Below are 22,966 nucleotides of genomic sequence, written 5' to 3' on the forward strand. Positions count from 1 at the left end.
ATAGTAGAATTCATAAAATTCCTAGAATCACATCTTAAGGAGCTTTAAGTCCCATAAAAAGTCAAATTAATAATTTCTAATCAAAATCTCAGCTTGTGAAATTGATAACAAGAGGCGCCAAAATCTTGATCCACCATTAAAATTAACATATTTTATTATAATTATACACAGTTATTTAGAATCGACACTCCTTGCTATGCTGATTTTCAATTTGATTAAATTGTTATTCAATAGGAATGTTTTCTTAAGAATTTGTGAAATATTTTCTAAAGTAAATTGATTAGATGTGGTATTTGACCAATGTTCTGACCCATTAGTGCCGGTGATGAATGTAAATATTATTTAAAATTTGTGAAATCTTTAAAATGAACAACTAATCTATTAACAAACCATATATATTCCAATTAAGCAATAAAACCATACCAAACATGCTGTCATTAAACACAAATTTGTACCCTTTAATAACCTACAAGCCTCAGCATGCTGCACTTTACCAATTCCTCGTTCAATAGCTCCACAACTACCTTTCACTCTTGCATATAGTTTGTTGTTTTTTTGCATAATCGGCATGTGATCTCTTTGGCCTTACCACAAGTTCAATATCGCAACAAACGATTAGTTTGCAAGGCACATACAGTTTTGTTACTCAATTCTCGATGCTTGAATTAACAGAGTCACTTTAAAATGGGAATTGTCGATGATTATTAAATATTTATTGTTATTCTATATTGTTGCTAGCTTGCCAGTTGCTGACTATTGGATAACTTTTTTCCATTGATCTCGTCGTGGACAAATAGAGTGAATTTGGGTTGCGATTTATTTGTTAAAAATCCATTTTTTTTCTCTCTGTTTGACTATTGATTTTTTAAATAAATATACGTGTGTGTATATATTTAGATAAAGAGAGGGAAAAGAAGAAGAGCTGAATGAATTGTGTATTGTGTACTCACGTTCAGCACATGCAATGATCGTGCTTTGATCTACAATAAATTCGGTTCTAAGTAAAATGTGTATTTTTTTTTGTTTAAATCTTCCTTGACTAGTTGCAGTCTGATTACATTCTTTTTAGATGCACTGAGTGATGTGTTAAATTTGGAGATATCGGCATGTATGTTTTGCATCGAAAAGTGGAATTTTCTCGGAATTTCTTTACATATTTGTTGACAATGTCGATTAAATTGTGAATTGACTGCTTGTTGAGTGATCAAATAGACTGATGTAATGTGAAAATGCTTGATTGTTGTGATTTATAGGATTGAAATGGAAATGGTGTGAAAAATGTCACTAGATACAAAATATTGTTATTTAAATAGTAAATTGACTTGCTTAGGTGTTTGTGTTGACTTTAAAATCAAACTTAGTTACTTAGCTTGTTAATTCGACTGAATAAATCCTATTTAAAGCTTCAGAATTCAATTTTGTTTACTTTCACTTAAAAGAACGTTCAATAAATAATATTTTTTTACTGAACAAATTTAGTAGTAAATTTCAAATTTTCAAAAACCGTTAAACTTTAAAAATGTCAAAATTTAGTTTAAAATCGTTCAATTAAGTTATAAATCAAACCAGGATACCAAGTCAAGCCATAACATAAAATTTAATCACCTCTACTTCCAAAAAAGCGCAGAACATTGCAATATAAAATCATTTTGTATTATTTAATGAGATTGCAATCTTTATTCAAATTTAAAGTCAGAAGAGCAACTTAGAACGCTATAATAACCCACTTCAACTATAAATCGTTCCAATTAGTTTGTACACATGTTCCCCTAATTTTTTATACTTCATCGTCATTGCAAATCCTCCGCAGCAGCTCAAATCTCAATCATTTCTGAATTTTAAATTCAAACAAAACTGTTTCATGCTTGTAAATTATTCCATCAATCGCGCCACTTAATAATTCACATAAATTTTAAGCTCAAAAAATATTCAAAATAAAAATCAGATGGAACAATAGACAATACTTGTTCTATCAGTAATAGACGCATCAAATATCAAATCAATTTTGAGGCTTTTTGGGGGTCATCGGTTATGACGTCTATTCATACTTGAGGAGGTCTGGGGTCCTGTGATCTGTATAGGGGCAGAATACTTTCCGTAAGTCAGTGTTGTCTAAATTGAGTGAAAGATGAGAAATTTCCTGTAGAATTCCACTTTATCTAAGAGTTTGTACCTTAGTAGTTCGATCATATTCTAGTCGGTCTACTGTTGAGTTTACTGACCTACCCAAACACTCACTGGTACTATCTATATGGACATAGAACCCCCAAAATCTCATTCTTGTTAGATGTAATCAACGAATGATCCCTTTGTGTGAACTAACAAGAAAAAAGTGAGTAGAAGAGATCAAATATAATCAAATAAAGTAAAATTATGGAAATATGATGATTATTTATGAGTTTCACATTTAGCTCTTTGGCAGAAAACAAAAAAATTTTGATCGTGTGTGGGCTTGCACCGCTAAAATAATTTTTTTTGTGTTCTGTTAAAGCACTGAGAAGCGAGGCACAAGAGATGATTGAATGTGCACGAGAAAAAGAAGAGGAATAACAATGATACAATGAATAATGTGTAATACTACGAGACTTGAGCGTTTATAGTAATTTAGTAACCTATTGAATTTATTATAAAAAATGGTATGAAGGAAGTAAAAAAAATAAGGAGGAAACAGACTTTTATTTCAAAAATGTTCATGTATTCTAATTAAAGTCATCATCGAGATGTATTTAGCACGAATTGGTTAGGTGGATACTCTTTTGAGACACGCTAAACTAACATCGATGACTATGCAGAAATTTATTATTATTGATCGCATTATTTAACGGGTTTTTAGCACGAAAATTGAATAATTTTAGAGTCAAGTACTGATTTTTAATGCGTTTGATGTGATGAAAATTACTTTTTCATGTTCTTCGCACAGGAACTTTCATGTTTCTTTCGCCTCGCACATCACCAACAATTAAATGATCGTCTAAACATGATTTCACTAGAAATTTACGTACATACATACGTGTACACACAGCATGAATGTTGAGAGAACAAGCAGTAGGTTCAAATAATCATAAAAAGGGCGTTAAGTACATGAAAGTAATGAAAAAAACATAATTAAACTTCGACAAGTTGCGATTAAAAAATGAAAATAAGATATTGGAGAGAAATAGGAAATCTGATGAGTTGGAAAGTTATTGGTTGTGGTGATTTATGGCGCATTTTTGAGAGTTTTTCGTTCTTTGTCTTCAATTTGAGAGACTTAGAACAAGAACTTGAATTCGACTCGGATTTTGTATGGAAAAGTTGACTAGACTTCAACTTATAAGCTGTAAGGAAAAGGGAAAAGACGTCATGAAGCTACGTAAGCAATATGTCATAGAATGATTCAAAGAGAATGTCAGTTAGGCTAGCAATAGTCAGATGGAAAGCATTTTAACGGATGAACAAGTTATATTCTGAGCTACGAAAGTCTAAGTCTTTAGTTATAAAGGAATAGCCTTTGTAAATTACTTAAGTGGTCTATTAGGTAGCATGATGTTACTATTAGCTCAAAGACCATCGATTAGGTTCGATTCCTATATAAAATTAATGGTATTTTGAAATTCCGCGTGTTTTTTTTTGCACTTCAATCAGGAACTCCATCGAAAAATTCAAATATTGTACTTTTCTTAACTACATCTTCATCCAGCCAACATTCCAACAAGTCAAATCCAAAGCATACAGCTGATTTATTCCTCATCAAAAAGTAAAATAATGATTAAAAATTTCTTCACTCTATCACTTTACAAGAGCATAATGTTTGGGCGCACTTAAGGAGAAAAAAAGAGAACGCATAGAATATTCCGACCGAAGAAATAAAAGAATGCTAATTTAAAAATATATATCGAAAGAAAAAATGAAGATAAAATAAGCGATGAAAATAGTTGTGTGTATTTCTTCCTTCTCTCTCTTACTCTATGTCTCCATCTCACTCACATCTTCCCGCAAGTTATTGTAAACACACATAATTTTCTTTTCACTCGTTACTATATAGATCGATCGATGTGTATAATATACTTTTATACACTAAATACGTACGGCAGATCATGAAGAAGAACATAAAGAATGAAGGAAAAAAAAGAATTGAATTGACTTCAAACAAAGTGTTCTGACATGCTGTGGCAATGAAGAAATTTCTGTAATGAATATTTCTCTTTTTTTTTGAGCTCATTCCTTTTTGGATTTTAAAATTAAGCAGAGATGTTTATTGGATGCCTTTCAATAGGAAGTTTTCTTTTTTGGGAAGAGTTTTTGCAATGAAAACTTACTCTGTTAATTATAGTGTACAGTTGAAGATACGATTTTGCATGATATTCTCTCCAGATATTTAAATGAGGGTTCAATAAGTGATCACTAATGTGTAAATGTGGTAAAAATTAAAATTCAAGAAAATAAAAGAGACTTATCGGATATTTAGGATTCAAAATGTAACGAAAGTTCAAAATTTAATAGTTGGTTCAAAATTTGAACTACAGTTGTTTTGGCGCGAGTAAAAAGCATGAAAGAGTGAAATATTCGTGAGTGAGTTATATTTCTAAAAAGCAAACATCTAAAGGAATAATCAATACTAAATCTAAAGAAAAATATCACTAAGGAATACTTAAAGGGTAGAAACGACCAATATTGACATAATAATGACAAATATTGTTAAAAACTTTAACATTTCTAAGAATTCTGATTATTTGAAATGTATTTTACACTAAAATCATGTAAATATGATTATTAATTCAGAGTCTGATGAGTTTACTGCCTTATCAATAAATTTCGGTATGCAATTTGAAATTTAAATCAAGTGAAGGATATTGTTCATCAAAAAATGAGCAATAATTGAGACTCTTCATGAATAATAAAGTGTGACTAAATTTAAAAATGAAGCATAAGTATCAATAATAATAGATTGCCTTAAACTAATTATTACCTACCTCAGATCTTTCATATTTATTGCAAAATTTACATCATAAAATATTCAAATTTTAAAACAACTCTTACAAAAGATAAAACAAAACCAAAATCCTTAGCTACATTCCAATAGCCTGAAATTAGTAAATATTTGATCTTTACATATTTTACCTCAGTTGAAAAACTTTTTTTTGTTTGATAATTTTTAATCCAAAACAGCAAGAAAAATTTGCCAGAAATGTTTTAAAATTCTCCATGAATAACCTGATTAAATTTTATATTCAAAACATTAAGAATATAGGACGCAGCTCTAATTGATTTTCAAAATATCGATCTTCACGATAATTGCATGAAATTTCCTCAAAATCATCAATTATTGTGTATCTCATGAATATTTAAAGCAGTGGTGGACAAACTGCGTGCCGGGACACTCTAATTTGTCGCATAATCTATTTGAAAATGTCATGAAGCTTACCATCAAAGTGTACCACGGAGCATATGCTGACCGAAACTGATTAATAATATATACCGAAAAACAACGAGGAAATCTGCAACAAAATGTCTCACAACTTAATACGTCAAGAGAATTAATTAAGGCAATAATGCTTATCTATCCAAATGTCCATAAATCTTACATTTTTCTCAACGAATTTATGCGAGGCATTAATTTATGCATAGTAAAAAAATCCAAACTATCAAAGATTAACACGTGGACAGATTTTAAAATTTATGGGCTAATAGGAAAAATTTTAATATGTCAAAAGCTAATGGATAGATAATTTAGTAGGAAGATTAACAGCTAAAATATTCAAAAATTTCTTCGACTGCATAAATTTTTGAATGCTGCGTTCCTACCGAGTTTGTTATGAATTATTGCAGTTTTCAAAATAATATCGAATTTCATATCCTGCATAATGTCCTCAAAATTCATAAGAAGATTAATTTGCAAAAAAACATCTAAAGCATAAATCTTATCAAATGCTAAATAGCTTCGGTAAATTTGCAAATCCACGTCTACTAATAAGCACCATTTCCATAAATTATTTGTATCAGGATTCAACATTGACGTCCAACGGAAATTTATTGACAGATTAATTAAATCTTCGCAAAAGCTTAAATGTCATTAAAATGATTCCGAATTTAAATCTGAATCAAAAAAAAATGATTGAATTTTTAAAGTCCAATAAATAAAATTAACAAAAATGTTTCGTTTTTTTGTAAATTAATTAATCCAAATGAGGCTTGATGTTCAGCATTTTAGCATATACAATAGACCATAAATCAATATTTGAATTGCAAAGTGTTTGCTATGCGGTTCCTAAAATAGGTTTATAGTTTTGGCTAACTATAAAATTTTTATTGGCTAGGGATTCAGGATTTTTATGGAAGTGATTTAATTTTTGAAATGCTTCTCTTTTTGGGTCTTAATTAGAAGGATATAAGAAGAAACATTGTAGAATCGATAGTAAAATTGCATGATATTTATGAACAGTTTTATTGGTAGCTGTGAAGATCGTGAGAATTGGATCTGATTTTATGGTTCATAAGAACGATGAAAAGAAGATGCAAAATCGAGTCCCACTCGGAATATGCTGGAGGCAAGTGTCAGGTTCCTAACAGAAATTGACCTAAATGTCATATAAATTCATACAAAACCTATCTCAACTTCAAATTAAGGCTAAGATTAGATCAAAAGCAGCTGAAAATCTCACAATAAATCTCAAAATATATCCCGATCTTGAACTCCACACGTTCCTCTAATTCCAACCAGCTCTCCACATTCATCGTATCTTTATTGATGATTCTCCTCTCTCGCACAGATTGCCTTGATTCCAAAAATGACATGAAACATATGTATGTGGAAATTCAATACTTTGCAGAGCAAAAAAATAAATAAATTAAATTTACGAATCTCAGTCTTCGCAGTCTCTATGCTGACTCTCAAGCGCAAGTAGAAGAAGAAAATTTATATGAGAAAGAAAAAAATAAATATGAAAAAAAAATTGAGATTATTGACATCAATACTAAACGATGAAGGTTGATTCCATACATTAATGAGATGATAACGAAGGCTGACTCTCTGGGATATGGAAGAGCAGAGAGGCTTTTAATGCAATTTTTACTGCTCATTATGTACCATCTAAAATCTTATTCGAAGGTCATTGTGAATGTGAATTTATGATTCTGTTGTCATTCAGTCTCATTTCTCGGGAATTCCTAAATAAAGCTTCATCAGCTGAGTTAGGGATTGTGCGGAAGTGATGTATATTTAGAGGATTAAAACCTTAACTAGATTGAAATATGTACCCACCTAATCTGGCTCGCCTAATGAATAACTACTAGTTGGGTCAATTATGAAGCTGGTTCTATTTAAGGGTGTATTCAGGTCCAGTGGAGGGGTTGGGGAACACGACCTACAAACCAGACCTTGACTGAAGTGGCTACAAACCTAAAATATTGGACCTAATGTCCAAATGACCCTAAAAATCCGCACTTGTTGACAATAATCTCTTACAGAGTTATCAAACATTTTTTAATGAACTTTGTGCCACTTTACGAAAAGAAAAAAAAAAATTCAATTAACATTTCGATGATGCATTTAATGGGAAAATAATCTTTATTGCCCTCGCCTATTTTTTAATTTCATTTTCTTCGATTTCTGACTGTTTTTTATGAGTTCGACAGCAGATTATATATATTTCATAATTTTTGTATTTTTCGTGCTATATTTCACTTTTTTGCGTTCTTCCGCGAAATGGAGTTAGCAGGTTTATAGAAACTATAAAACGTGATGTTTTTGCCAAAACAATACGCCAACCCGTTGGTCAGTTTATTCTTATTACCTCAACATCCAATTAATATGTTCATAAATGATAAACTTGAAGCTGAACTCATGTGTGGAGCACTTGAGGCTGTTTTTTGTCAATGGACATGTTTCATGATTCCATGAATGAAGTTGTGTACCGTACGTGATTATGATGACTAAATTGCTTCACTCTTCTTAGAAGATATTTTTTAATAAATATTGTGTGAAAGTTAAAGTCAAATGATAAGGTTGTGTATTTTCTAATTCAGTTGACTTTGTCATTATCGTTACTGGACAGCGGTCAGATGTATCGAGGCACGTAATTTGTGAGTTGAACGACTTAATAAAAAGTGAAAGATTTGAGCTTAAGGTGAGGTTTCGAGGGATTTAAAGTGAAATTTTATGGGATCAACTGAATTTGGCATTGCACGTGTGCTGAATTTTTGTTGGGGTCTTTGACTTTATTGTTGCATGCAGTTGATTCAAAGCTATAATTTCGATGAAATTAAGCATTTTAGTTGAACTAGATTGAGTTTTGAAATAAGTTAAGGATATAAATTGGTCAATTTTGATTGACTTAACAACTATGCCAGCTATTCTGATAGGTCATACGCCTCTTTTAGCAAAAATGTAACTAAGTATGTGAAAAATCCTTTAAATACTCAAAACAAAATCACAAAAGACCCTGAAAAGTCACTCAAAAAATGCCTATTATCATTCTTCTCTCAGAGGAGATTATTGACTTTATTTTGATCTGCTTCCGACATCATGTCTAGCTTTGCACGACTTATTTTTATGCCTTAAACTTGAAAGGTGCTAAATTTTTGTCTAGGTGGAAAATAAAGGTAAACATGCTAATTGAAAGGTGCTTGACTTGTTCTACCTTTTCAATCACGTTAATTATACACTCATAAAAAAATTTAAAAAATGAGAATTATTGCAAAATTTAAGATTAGTAGGTTATCAGACCACAAGAACCAAAAAATTAGCTCATTTCTAAAAATAGCATGTTCCTTAAACCCAAAAAAGTCGTAAAACAAATTAGACCTCAATTATTTTTAATCTTCCTTCATTATCACACATCGCAAATTCTAAAGATCCACAACAAATATTAATGTGACTGATTTTTCGCCTAGCACACTTAAACTACAGTTCATTTAATCTAGTAGACATGCTCTTACTCATAATTCTCCCAGCATTTGCGTGCTGAACTTTAATGAATTAAAAAAAAAAGTCTTCTTTATCTCCTCAATTCACTTAAAAACTCATCATGTGTACACACATATATTAAAGTATTACACAAATGCTCACATCTCTCTCCTTTACATACATGCCGCATTGTTGAGGAGAGAAGTAGTAAAAAAAGGCAAAATTTTCGCGCCGATTAACAGGTGTTTTTGTCAAGGTCTTTAAACTCAACGTCAGTAGTGGTAGAAGGTGAAAAAAAATAATAAATTCATGAAAGAGTAAAGAGACATACGATGATAATAATTTATAGAATTACTATACAATGTGCTGTGTAAATGAGTACATTAGATATTAATTCATTGAAAATACATCGAAAAAAAACATATTAATGAATAAAACGTGAGATGCGAAGAGAGAGAAATAAGTGAATAAGGAATGCTGTGTGGATAGATTAGCGCAGTTTTTGGATGTAAAAATTAGTAAAAATAAAACAGCAGTTATTTCAAATGTGTGATAATGTAGCATTCACGGGATTCGAACCTCATCACATGAAACTTTTTCTTCAATTTCATTTCTAATTTAACAATTTGGTTATTATAATTCAGAAAAATATTCAATAATAATCTCTGGCCTGGGGATGATAAGTACAGTACGGATACAGTACCTGCATTCTAATCCCCAACAAACACTCTCGGAAAGTACACGACGAAAAATTGTCTTTAAGTCCGACCATAGACTAGTGTGACTCTGATTTTAGGCCAGATTTGATGAATTCCGAATTCAAGCCAGAGTCAAGTCGACCTGGGATCAGATTTTAGATATTTCTACGTCGTGTGCTTTCCGCAACTAACCATACATTTCAATACCAATAATGTAATCTTCACCTATAAACTATACCAAATCTATACTGACTTAAAACTGACATTTTAACAATATGTTGACTAAAAACTATAAATTCCACAACTATGAGTGATCTCCCCATCCAAGCACAAAGTTTATTTCAAATTGAGATAAGATTATCAATATTAATTTCATGTGCTGAGCATAGAAGCGGTAAAAATTTGCATATTAAATTTATCAGCAGTTTGCTGTCTGTGTTAATATTTTATCAGCAGTAGTTCATGATGTCTTGTGTCTATCATTGACTTTATTCAATTCATTAACTTCTTTTTTATCATTTTTTGATCAGATCTCTGTTGTTTTAATCATATGCTGAATGTCAGGGTGGTATTTAGGAATATTGGGATTAACCATCTACCATCTACCAAATACACCCCTGACATGTGCCAATCTTGTCAATTCCTGACTCAATATGTCTTTATTATTAGTATCACATTTCAAGACAGCAAAAAGGAATATATTGCCAATTTTATAGCATACCTTAATCAGAGATCTAATTAGTATCATACGCCACACAGCATGAGATGCTATAACTTTAATTGAATTCGACAGATGATAAAAAAAATTCATGTCATATTCTTCGTCTTATTTTTCAGCCTGCTTTTTTCAATTTCATTTCCGCTTTCAACACCAAAATTGAATTAAAATTGAAAGAAATTCTCGTACAAATCAAACATCTGTCAAGCCCAAAAAATTAAGAAATAAGAAGTGATAAATATCAAAGAGAGAAAATAATTCATTTCATTATGTGCTCATAATTAAAATCAACCATGAACAGGCTTGAACCATATGCTTGATATGTATGTTATATCAATAATTTATGTGCATTCAAAGCAGAAAAACAAGTTGTTTAGCTAAATTTTAAAGATGAGGAGAATTAATAATTAATATGAGACAATAAGACGACATCGTATGGGATTTTTGGGAATGAGAAGCTATTGGTAGAATTTGAACAGATCCGGGTTAGACTTTTATGAGTCATGGATGATTTTTGGTAGATTTCAAGCTCAAACTGCTCTCAACCAGCCCTTAATTACTAGCCAATCAACATTCCATAGTCAATTATCCTCAAAACTCTATGGACGACTAGAAAACTCATGTCTGATTGACACATTATGTGTTAAATAAGTTTCCATCGCAAAAATCCCATTTCACATCCAATTATCGAATTAATATTTCACTAATAATTAAAAAGTCGTGAAAATTGCGTCCAAAAGAAATTTTTTGGAAGGTTACAAGCCCATAAGCCGGAAACTCAAGTTGCTCAAGATTGTTAAAAAAAATTAATAAATTACGTGCAAATTTCATGTCATTCAAAGGAAGTGACAACAACAGGGAAATCAGCAATAAAGCTTACAATGAAAGGAAAGTGAATGAAGTTATTGACAATATCACGTACCGAAAATTAAACAACCTGTAATAACAATTGATCGTTCATTTTCATAAGAAATTAAGCAGCAAGTGTGTTTTTTTTTTTTGCTTTTTCGACATTCTCGGTTTACAGTGCATTGCACAATCTAAAACAATCCAAAAAAAGAAATAACATATTTTGGAATTTAAATATACTTTGCGGCTTTTGAGGGTTCTTTATATATTTTATATCCACACAAACCTTTTTTTTTTGGCAAAAGAGAAACCGCAGAAATGACATTAAAATAATTTTAATTGATATCTCATTTCGCTGATCTAAAAGGCGCGGAGAATAATGTGGTCCATGAGACGATCATAAATTCTGTTTAGCATACACAAAATGTGCATTTGAAAAATCGGAGATAAATTTTATGATAAATTCATCATATGAGTCATATTTAGCAATAATATGGAGCAGGATGTGTAGATTGTGGTGCATTTTATGTGGCTGGATATGCAGGTATAGGCTTATAAGATTTGCTGTCGATGATTTACGGGTTGACAGGTTTATATCAAGTTGAATAGGGTATTTAAGTCAGAATGGGTTAAGTTAGATCTAGAAGCATATCAGGATCCAAAAAGAGTAAAATTAAAGCTCCTACTTCCAACACAACGACCCTAAGTTGAATATATGCGAAAATCTATCCAAAATACCAGCAAAACCATAATCCACATTCCCACATACTGAGGAACTAAGAAGAGATAAACCAAATCATAATAGACTAGACGAGACTACACCCATCAATCATTTCATGACAAGAAAGTGCGTCAGAATTATCTTTTGTTTCAAGCTTTGGGAACAAAAACTAAAAAACCCACTGAAAAAACTTTATCTAATCTAATCATATGTTACTATCTAGATATGAATGATTCATTAAGTAACAAATTAAAATGTTTATGGTGATGAAAATGATTATGTTGGCTTCTTTAGAGGTTGATTCTTAAGTAGGAGAGTTGGATACTTAATTAAAGTTGTTTTGATAGCTTATTGATGGAACTGGTTCTTAATTATTGCGAAGTGTTGGATTAATAGTTCTAGTTTTTAGGTATCGTACCTTCCAAAAAGTTGATTTTCTACTCTAATCACTGCCTTAATCTTATATGATCTAAGTCTACCTAAGAACTGTTAAACATGAAGCTTTTTCAGGGTTCCATGACTCTAGCCATCCAAAAATCAAACCCTTCCCATCCCCAACCAACCTCATGACACCCACAAAAGAAAGGTGAACGTGCTTATTGTCACAGTGCACATTGTTCCGCGTATGGCAACAAACATTTCGATCTTATCATTGTTTCTTTTTTTCGCCACAATTTGATAATAAAATTTAGCAAGCCTCAAATCACACTGTCATACTTTCTATTCTAACTTGGTCAGTATTTGTAAGCTACGAGCTGATAACTAATAGATTAGAGGTATATATTTAAATATTATTATTATTTTTTTGGCACAGCACGTGTAGTGAGGGAGGTCATTGATATTTTAGCAAACTCAAAATTTTGTTTGCGCTGCAAATATAGAAATTATATGACAAAAGTATGATCATTAAACAGTTGGCTAATCAAATAGTGAGGTGTTGTTCCATATTTAATGGTATGACGCATGTTGGTGGGATTGGGTGGGTCTGTGAATTTGGGTGATTTGTGCATGGTAATGATGACTAAATGTGGTTAAATGAGTGCTTATTTAGCGGGAAAGCTGAAGATCGTTTAGAATTTAGTTATTTAGGCACAAAGAGCTACTAATTAGTCAGTCGTGATCCATGACGCCTAAAGCTGAGGTATCACTGGCCAAAAGCTAATTTCGTCTCGCAACTTCCAATACCAAATGCAATACTGTCTTTAACTACAACTTCCTTCCAAGTGTTCTTTGGTCGATACATAAAGTTAAAGCCACAAATGCGTTTAATCCCTTACCATCCCAAATCACAATCCTCATAACGCCAACAAAAAAAGGTTAAAAATCTCGTTATTGTTTACGATTAAGCTTTTTTATCCAAACTCAATTCCATTGTATATTATGCATTCAATCTGATGAAGGCTGAGTAAGAATTATGACACAAAATGTTTCGTAATATCAACAATAAATTTTCCAGGCAAAATAAAAATAAAAAGCTCATAAAAATTTCATAAAATCTCTCATATAAATTCTTTAAAAAAATTCATCGTATAATCAAAGAATAATGTGAGCATTTGGTGTATATACGATGAGGAGAGAATTGAAATTCGGGTCAAGATAACAGACTTCAAATAAGAGTAAAAATTCACTTTGCAAAATTGGATTATAAAAAATAAAATAAAATGCGATCCGCCTACGTCTATTTTCTGTTAAAACAATATTCTCATTTTTTTCGAGACTCAAATGTACGACTTGCACATTATTCTATCGACACGCGATGTGCTCCATTACTTTTAACAGGAATATACAGCCTAGAAGTTTGCTTTCTTGCAATTGTCTTGTAAATTATCTAAGAACATGCAACACTAAGCTTTCAGTGCAGTTTTAAGATAAAAAGCTATCAACTTCGTGCTGTTTGTTTAATAGGAGATAAGAATGGTGAGATTTACTCTATGTTGTACCTATTTATTCTCCTTGTTCATTCATGATTGTTGATCAATTTAATGTTGGATGATAAATGCATGGCTATGGTGCAGTCAAGTACAGTTTGGACTGGTATAATCTGTCATAGACAGCGACGAGAATCAATTTACAATTCTAGGATGAAAAATTCGAAATGAGTGTCTAACATGAAGCTTTAACTTGCTGTTATATCTAGGGACATGACCCTTAGCTAAAGTCTCAGGCTGTTTGGTAAATTTTACTTCAAGTTGTATTGGTTGATTGTTAAAGCAGTGTTCCTTCATTAGATAGTGCCAAAAAATTGTAAATATGTAAAGATACATAAAAGCCAAATCTGAAGGTTCATATCAAAACAAACGGTCATAAAGAATTTTTTGTAAACACTGGTACGAAAGAAAATTGATAAAATTTATAAATATGCAATTAAGTTTTCCTAATATGTATGGAATTTAATCAATAAAGTCTAGAACAGGCTGCTAAGGAAACCTTCGAAGGTTCAAATCTTAAGAATATTTTATTCGTTTCTTTAAAACATTTTTTTTGTCAAATTCCCATCGAAAACCCATTCGTAATCAAATTCCCATTCCCAAAAAATGAATAATATTTCCACTTGAACCTTCATCTATTTATTTTGGCACTAACGTCATATTTTATAGTCAGAAGAAGAAACGAAAAACGGTGAAGAAAAAGAAGAAGTGAACTTTATCTTTCGCTCCCTTTTTTCACATGTTTTAATTCATTTCGTGAATGAAAATGTATTTGAGGAAATATGATATTTAGACAAATACACAAAAGAGCCTCATAGTCATTAGATAGAATCTCTAAAAATATCGCATACATCGAGCGACGACGAGATATGTCATAATAATAATTGAGACAAATATAAAAATATATGTGAAAAGACATAAACTATGAAATTTAAATCAGCTTTATGGATGTTGATCTATTCACATTTAGTGATATTAACATGTCCAATAATCGCCCACTCATAATGTCTCTAGCTTTTAGTTTGTTTTCTCATAATATTAAGCTACTTTAATGTTTAATGAGATTATGGAATTAAGTCAATACATTCCATGTGGCAAGCTTTAGCAAAAAAAATTGACTTTTTTATTTGTTTCTACCTAGCGGTTCCACCTGTACATAGACTCAAATTTTTGTCGACTTTAAATAAAATGTAAAGGGATTAGTTTTGGGAGACCTGATTACGATTAAAAATGTGACTAAAAAATTTTTTATATCGTAAATTACGATAAATGTTATCTAATCTTTGCAACAGGATTAGAAAGTACGAATTTTTAGCGGTTGACAAGGTCGTAGTGTAATCGATGAAATTTTTTGGCGATTTTTGTCGGTGAAAGATTGAATTTGCAAATTTTTTGGGGTGTTGAGTAGAGTTTTGGGAGTAATTTTGAAGATGAAGCCTGGAACCACGACTGTATGAACACAAAATCACGCTAACTTAAACACATTCACAGAACTTTTGACATTCATATTTACAAGCATGTCTACCTAAAAATCTACAAAACCAATAAAAACATCCATCAGCACTAAAATTCCATGCTGCTCAATCTTACTCAACAATCCTTCAATCTTCAAATCAATCCAAAATTCCATACATCACCAAGTCATAAGACACAATCGCCGACAATAAATAAATCCATCAGAATCGCCAAATTTTAAGCATATCCCGCGCTCCATAAAGACACACGTTCGCTATCTATATGCATGTCATGTGTGTAGATAGTCATATTCATTAGACGGAATAGAAAAGAAAGATAGATTGAGAATTTATTCACATTCGTAAATTTCCAGATAGTTTCTTCACTAGTCGGAGTAGGAAAAAAAAATTAAAAAATTAGCATATGCGCGATGGCGCAATAAATAATAAAAAAAAGAGTTTTTTCATCATCACAGCTTGGCTGGTTTTTTGCTATTTAATTAAAATTGCCCACTTCTGCCAATATTTTAGTCAATTAAAAGAATAGAAAAAAGAAGTTATTTTTAATATAGAAATAAAAGCAAGTCAAGTCACATTGTCATATGATGTCATGCACGCAAATGTCTCTTTAGCATATTCTTTGTGTTATCTTATCTCTAATTTATATTTTTTGTCTTGTCTTTTTTTTTCATTGCAGAATCTCTCTATCTCTTTTCACAAACAACAGTAATAGTTAATGACGGTTTTACACCGCACATCATCATCATCAATAGAATCATAAAATAATTCATCATCATCATCATTATCGATACTTTCCATAACAAATATAAAGAAGAGTGTCTTATAATCTGTTAATATTAATTTGTTAATTATTTAAAAAAGAAAAAAGATTTCGTGAAAATAGTTTTAAAAAAAAAATAAGTTTTTAAAAAAATGACGACACCACGATGGACCAAAAACGCTTATGTCAAATTGATATTAGCAATTCTAGTGATTGTCTGTATAATAATTGCGTTTGTTTGGCTAAGTAATTCATATTCATTACTCGGTACGAGTTCGTTATCATCGCAGAGTAGCGAGAAAGAAGAGCTTAGTAAAACTAGCAATCTTAAGTCGCTTGTGGAATCGTTTCTCATAGGTGAGTCTAAATTTTATTTTATTTATACATAGACATATGAGCATACACACACACTCATTATCTGTTTGGCTATTATGAATATTTTTTTGTTTATAATATGAAGAAGTTGATGTCATATCTTCTGTTTATTATGAATACAATGTATTTAAAGAGTTGTGAGAGGGAATTTGCATTAGAAATTAACAAATGTGAACGTCAAATTTCATTTTTTAAGAGTAATTAAGTTAATTACTTTCCATTTCTTAATTTATGCGTTGTCATGGTTTAGTTATGCAATAGTTAAGAGATTTGGCTTCTTTGAGCTGTCTTATCAACTTTAAGGTTTGAGTTCGAAACTCTGAGGAGTCATCCTGTCATTAATTGACCATTAGGAACTGCAAATGCAGCTGTGATCTCAATTTGCCTAGCCTGAATAGCACAAATTGGTTAATGGATTCAAAATGCGGTTTTAAGCCGGCCTGACTCTGACTGGATCAAACCGGCATGTTGCCAGATTTTGGAACGATTCGTCGACTTGTACTAGGCTTAGTCTTAAATTTTGGCAATGCCACTTAAAAAACTAAATTTCTAGCTGAGAAATTCAATTCAATAGTTATGAAATTATCAAAAAATAATCTTATATCCATTCTGAAATCCACAACACTCAACAAATCCACAAACAAATTCATCAAACCTTCTAGAATCACCCCCAAGGTCACACGCAATTTAATTTTCTATCAAATAAAAATGCCAACTTCAAAATGAACGACCTTGACCTCGTGAAACACAAAAAAAAAAATTGTCATAATCAGGGACGACGTGCGTTAAATTTCGTCTACCGAAAGTATGAATTGCAAATGTAAACATCACATAAACTTGCGGAATTTCAAAATTTATCTTCTCATACGATTAGTGATGTAGATTAGATTTTGGGGCTTGGATAAGATGAGGTAAAAATATAAAAAAGATTTAATCCTTCATTATAGGTAAGATAAGATATTTTACGCATAAGGCGTATTAGGCTGTACGATTTAGTAAAACAAATGGAATGATGGGATTAAAAAAGACCTTAAGAATCAGGCGGAATTAGTTTTTAAAATTAGATGTGATGTCATTAAGCTCAATGTTTTGATTTTATGTCGAATATTTTATATTTTGTACAAATTTTAATTAAAGGTTCATAAATATTGACATTAAAATCCTTAAAATCTAGCAACTTGATTCCAAATCAGCAAATTCAAATGTCTTGTATCCTGCTGCTTATCAAAAGGCTATCACGACAACACAACATGACTACAAAAAGTCATCTATGTTTTAAAATTAATACTAGATATAATTTTAATATCTTGCCATTCAGGATAATGGATTTTAACATTTTTATGGAATTTCTAACAAGTTTGACTAAGCGAAAAAACTTTAATTTTTTTATTAAATAGTCAGATTACCATGTTGAACTTTTTAAATGCGAATATTTAAAACTAGTCTTCACTCATATCTCGTTAATTACCCTTTCAAGACATTTTTTCAGTCATTTGCATAAAGTAAAGCTGAATACATCAAAAACAGTTTCTTTCATTTTAATTTTTTATGTTTTTTTTGTTTCGAATGGCTTTTTGATGGCATTTTTATGCTTTATATCGTCTTACTAAGATGACTAATTGACTTGAAACATCATTTTTATGAAGATTAGTATTTAAATTTGAAAGTTAATTTTGAGAAATTTCTTGGTTGGTGGCTAAGGTTGACTATGGGGGATAGACCCTCAAACCCTCTCCATACCCCTCTGAATATGCCTCTAATTGATCATCACAAACCCCATAGCCATCCCAAAAATACGAAAATTCAGCAACTTTTCCAGCAAAATCACCTCTATTTCCGCATAACCTGATAATCTTATCAGGCGCTAACATTTTTTTTATATCAACTTAAATCACAATTATGCAATTGATCGATATCTACACAAGGAATTCTGATATCTGTCACTCGATAAAAACCTGACCCAATTCAAACAAACGATATCAGCTGGATTTAGAGTCAACAAGGTTCTGTTGTCCTGAATTTAGTCAATATTTACAATTTCGGAATGATTTAAATGGAATTTTGCAGTGAATATGAGAGATAAAAGAATTAGGACAAGGACGTTGGGAATGTCGTGCTGATTTGTATTGATTAAAGCGTCAATTTCGACATTTGTTGCATGAGCTACGCAATTTAGTCTTTTGTTTTTCTTTAGATTTAGCCTTTATTTTTTCCTTTAGATGTTTACTCCTTGAGTATTCAAACACAAATGAACTTTGGAAAGTATTCCAGCCAAAATTCATTTGAACTTCGTTTTTAAATTTTGAACTTCCGTTACTTTTTAAATCCTGAATGACCGTTGTTTTCGTTTGTTTAGAATTTCAATTCTCAATTTAACCATGTTAAGGACAACGTCATAAAAATAACGTCAAGAAGACGTGGGAACATCTTGATGACTCTACTATGGTCATATAATGGCAAATAAATGAGTTTTACCTCATTGTGCTACTTGAATAAGTACTTATTGCGAATCACAGCACCCCTAGTCTACCTCAACTTAAGAAATTTTGTAAAATATTTTATATTTCCATTCATTGCCGACCATAAATCGACTATAAAAAAGGCAATATGCATAAAGACATAGCTTATTGTCACTTACAACTCTTTATTAAGAGAAAATGTGCCGTGTAAATTATTAAAGTGAAAAAATGAGTAAATCTATTGCAAAAATGTAAAAATTTTATACCTCAAAGGCTTAAGTCTTGTATATGCATAAGCACTAAGTAACTTAAATCGGTATTTTCTTTATTATAAGTTTATTTACTTAATCGTAATCGTGTTAATTATGTCAATTTTTATAATGAGCAATAAATTTTATATTTTTGAATAACATGCATACATATTTTGCGCAAAATACATGTGCTCATTCTTGAAATGACTTATGCTGAAAGCATTTTGATTAATTACGCTGTCTATGAACGCGACGCTCTCTTGTCTATTTCAGAAAAAAAGAAATAAAAAAATTACGCAAGCTCTTTTTAATTGACATTCATATTCATCGAGGAATAAAAGTCTTTTTTTGAATTAAAAATGCGAATGCTAATAAAAAATAATTTTTTTATCGCTTCCAGCATATTTTTTGGACGCGTATTTTCAAATGGGAAGAGTTACTTTGTGGTTTTTCTGGCTGTCTCACTCTCGAGTCTAGTTAACAACTAGACATAGGATCGACTAATGACAATCTTTACGGATGATGTCATTTATCGACCATAGGTCCAGTTAGTAACTAGACATCATGTCAAGCTGTCCACTCGGCACTTCAAACAATGCGCTATTGTCAGTAGCTCTACACTAGTTCTACTTTAATTCTCCATTTCATCGAAAAAAAGAGGAAGTTTATGAATAATGGCAAAAATAACTTTTTTTAATTCTTTTTAAAGTGGAAGCAAAATTTGCAAACTATAAAAAAAAAAATTCAACTGATTAGCACTTTTTAGTTGACACAATTTTTTGTCTCTTCATACGACAATGTCGTTAATCGTATGCTTATATTTTAAAAGTTGTATGCATTAAGAAGAAAAACTTGTCGGCATTTGAGGCCTTTTTGTTGTTGTTTTGTATTATTGCTCAATATCTCAATAAAAATTCTAGTTTCAATGTCACGTTTGAAGAGTGTTAGATTTCCATCTTTATTGCCTTTTAATGATATCAATATGCAACAATAATATGGGATTAAATTTGTAGTTAAGTAGTGGTAGCCATGTCAAAACGGTACAAACATCAAACAGTAATCTCTTGATATTTAAATGAATGTTTTGTTTTAATCTATTTTAAAGCACAGAACACCCCGAAATTGAACTGAAATTCCTTACTACAAACTGGATAATTTGCATGGATTATAGCTTATTAATAGGTAGCAACAAAAAGTTCTGTTTTCACACTTTCAATTTTCAATTCTCAGAATCAAATTTTCACAAAAAACTCTGCTCTGATTTCAGCACATTTCAAAAGATACAAATGAGTTCATTCATTTCCGGACCGATTTTCTGTTCAATCGTCAGATATTGAAGGTCAGAAAACATCTGGCAAGATTTTTTTCTCTTAAATGAGCAATAAATTTAGGGAGAAATTTTTACTTCAAAGGCATAATAAATAGAAAGCTAGTCATTGCACTGTACAGAATTGCTTAATAATGAATTTTGTAGAATAATTAGATTTTTGAGCCTGCTTTACCTTATGTTCTGATCTTTACTGATTATTATAGTTAGTTATCAGATTCTATCTGAAATTTGAATAAAGAACGTAGTCCAGTGTTGTCCAAACTGTAAGCCGTGGCGTTTCAAGGTGTACCTGAACCTAATAACACTAATCACTTCATCCCCAAAAAAATATCATCAATTATAATGAGAAACTAAAGAACAATATTAATATCCCCACATTACACACCAAAATATCCATCAATAATCTTCACATCAAAGCAATAAGAAACCATTCATTAACAGTAAATTACTCTAACGTCTTCATTACTAAATTAAATTCGCAAACCACTTCACATTCTTCGACAATAAACCTCAAATATTAACAGGATTAAAAGGTCAAGGGTGCTAAAAATTAATATTTTAATTATTTTCAATCGACTTACTTCCAAAAATTATTCAAATGGATTCACATTTTTAAAATTATATATTCAGATATCGATACTCACGTTTTTTGGATATATTTCTAGTCGATAATTTTACGATTATTGATTCATAAATGTTGCTTTCAATAAAATTTATTAAAATTCGATTTCAAGAGGTGGTAAGGCTGTCGGAAGTTTGATAAAATTTATCTGTACTTGGTCTAGTGACTGTGTACCTCAATTCTGATACAGCAGTCCATTTTATGAGTTCAAACTTAGGTCTGAATCCCACAAACTTATTAAATGTCAGAACACTAACTATATTGACATTGGACCTTGCCCTAGCGAGTTGCTTGATCTCAGAAACTAGCATACACAACTGAAAGTGACGAAAACCAAAATCTCCAATTAACATCATGACGACAATTCCAATGAAAATCAAATTTCACAAAAATAAAAGTCAAATCGTTATTATTTCATTTACGGAAGTGCTAATAAATGATAATCCTTAGCCAATATCTTAATTAGTCCAAATTTAATTCGCATTTCAAATAAATACGCTAAACAGATAAGATTTTGGCATAAATACAACCTTGACCTAAATTAGTTTGCTTAAGTCGCGTCTGAAATAACACAAATAATATATTTTGTTTGGGACACAGACAGAGTTTGTGCTACATTTTAGTCATAATGTTTATTTTGGTTCTACGAGTGCGAAAATATTATGTCCTAAGTTTTAAATGGATGTAATTAAGGCAAAATGATGTTTATAGAGATGAAGTAATGAGGATTATTTACGATTATTGTGGGTCAGGGGTTGGATATGCTGATGTAATAATGCTCAAAAATGTTACATTGTTAACTAAAGAGCTGACAACAAATTGTTGTAGACACAAAACCGTGTAAAATGAGCAATTTTGTTATCTATTCATGTTAATGATGTAGGAATTCCCGAAATTATCAGGAATGTCATTCGATGGAATTTTTGAAAACATGTGGCATTTATATTAATGAAATCTATACAAAAATTGAACTCGTTATCGTTGAAATTTAGTGAATCATATAGAATAAGTGCCTATACTTCATGCTTATAGGAGTAATTTAGAATTGTAATATAATTTTTGAATTTTCTTAATTAAATTACTATGAACTCAAGTATTACATTTGTAATACGTATAGTATAGTTTAGGTCTACTTTGGAACTTCCAGGAGGAGGTTCGGCTGATCACTCATATAAAATGAGCTAATATCCACTCAAAAACCAAACATTCCCACCTCTTGGACACCAAACAAGATAAAAATTTCTTCATCAACATCAATTCACTCACCCACATACCTCTCAGTCGGAACCGATTGAAAGAAATTAATATGAAACTAAATAAAAACTTGATGCATGCTATAAAAATGAGTGAAAAGTCTACTATGAGTATCTCATGCAAAAATAGACTACTAATTCATAAAAAAATCACTTTACAGACGTAAAAGAAGACGGAAAAAAGTTTATGATGGAAATCTTGGCAGCAAAATCTAAAAGAAAGATTGTTGATTCATTCATTTTATTTTGGGAAAATTGCATTAAAAAATGCACTTCAGTGAGTCGATTATGTAATTATATATTAAGGCATGGTGGTCGATCATTAAGAATGTAACTGAAAATGTTGATTTTGATGTCCTTCTCTGATTTACAATGTCAGACAAACTCAAATTCTAGTCATTCTTAACAGTCAATTTCATGTCTAATTCTTCATCCCAAAAAATCATGAACCTAACATCCAAACGACCCCCAACGTCACGTTGATGTTTCTCATTCATTCACTAAATTATTCGATCAAGTTACGCATTTTTTTGCTATTTTAGGAATCATTCCCATGCACATTATTGCATAAAAGTAATTAAATGCATCATTTTGAAACAGCAGATATCTCCGTTCGGAGATGCAGTACGGTCGATTGATGTTT

At 31.0% G+C, this 22,966-nt stretch overlaps 1 protein-coding gene across 4 annotated transcripts in view; it reads left to right on the top strand.

Annotated features, from left to right (window-relative positions):
* AdamTS-A (ADAM metallopeptidase with thrombospondin type 1 motif A) overlaps positions 1–22,966 on the top strand; it is an 88,472-nt gene that overhangs the window by 11,931 nt on the left and 53,575 nt on the right. For all 4 annotated transcript variants that reach the window (XM_070644032.1, XM_070644035.1, XM_070644034.1 and 1 more), the window contains exon 2: positions 15,950–16,390. In XM_070644032.1, the coding sequence (XP_070500133.1) occupies positions 16,186–16,390 (205 nt within the window). In that variant the 5' untranslated portion in view covers positions 15,950–16,185. The remainder of the gene's footprint in view (positions 1–15,949; positions 16,391–22,966) is intronic.

Source organism: Chironomus tepperi, unplaced genomic scaffold (assembly GCF_022539635.2).
Source record: "Chironomus tepperi strain 1889 unplaced genomic scaffold, CSIRO-AGI_Ctep_v1 contig_335, whole genome shotgun sequence".
In the NCBI taxonomy this organism is placed as follows: domain Eukaryota; kingdom Metazoa; phylum Arthropoda; class Insecta; order Diptera; family Chironomidae; genus Chironomus; species Chironomus tepperi.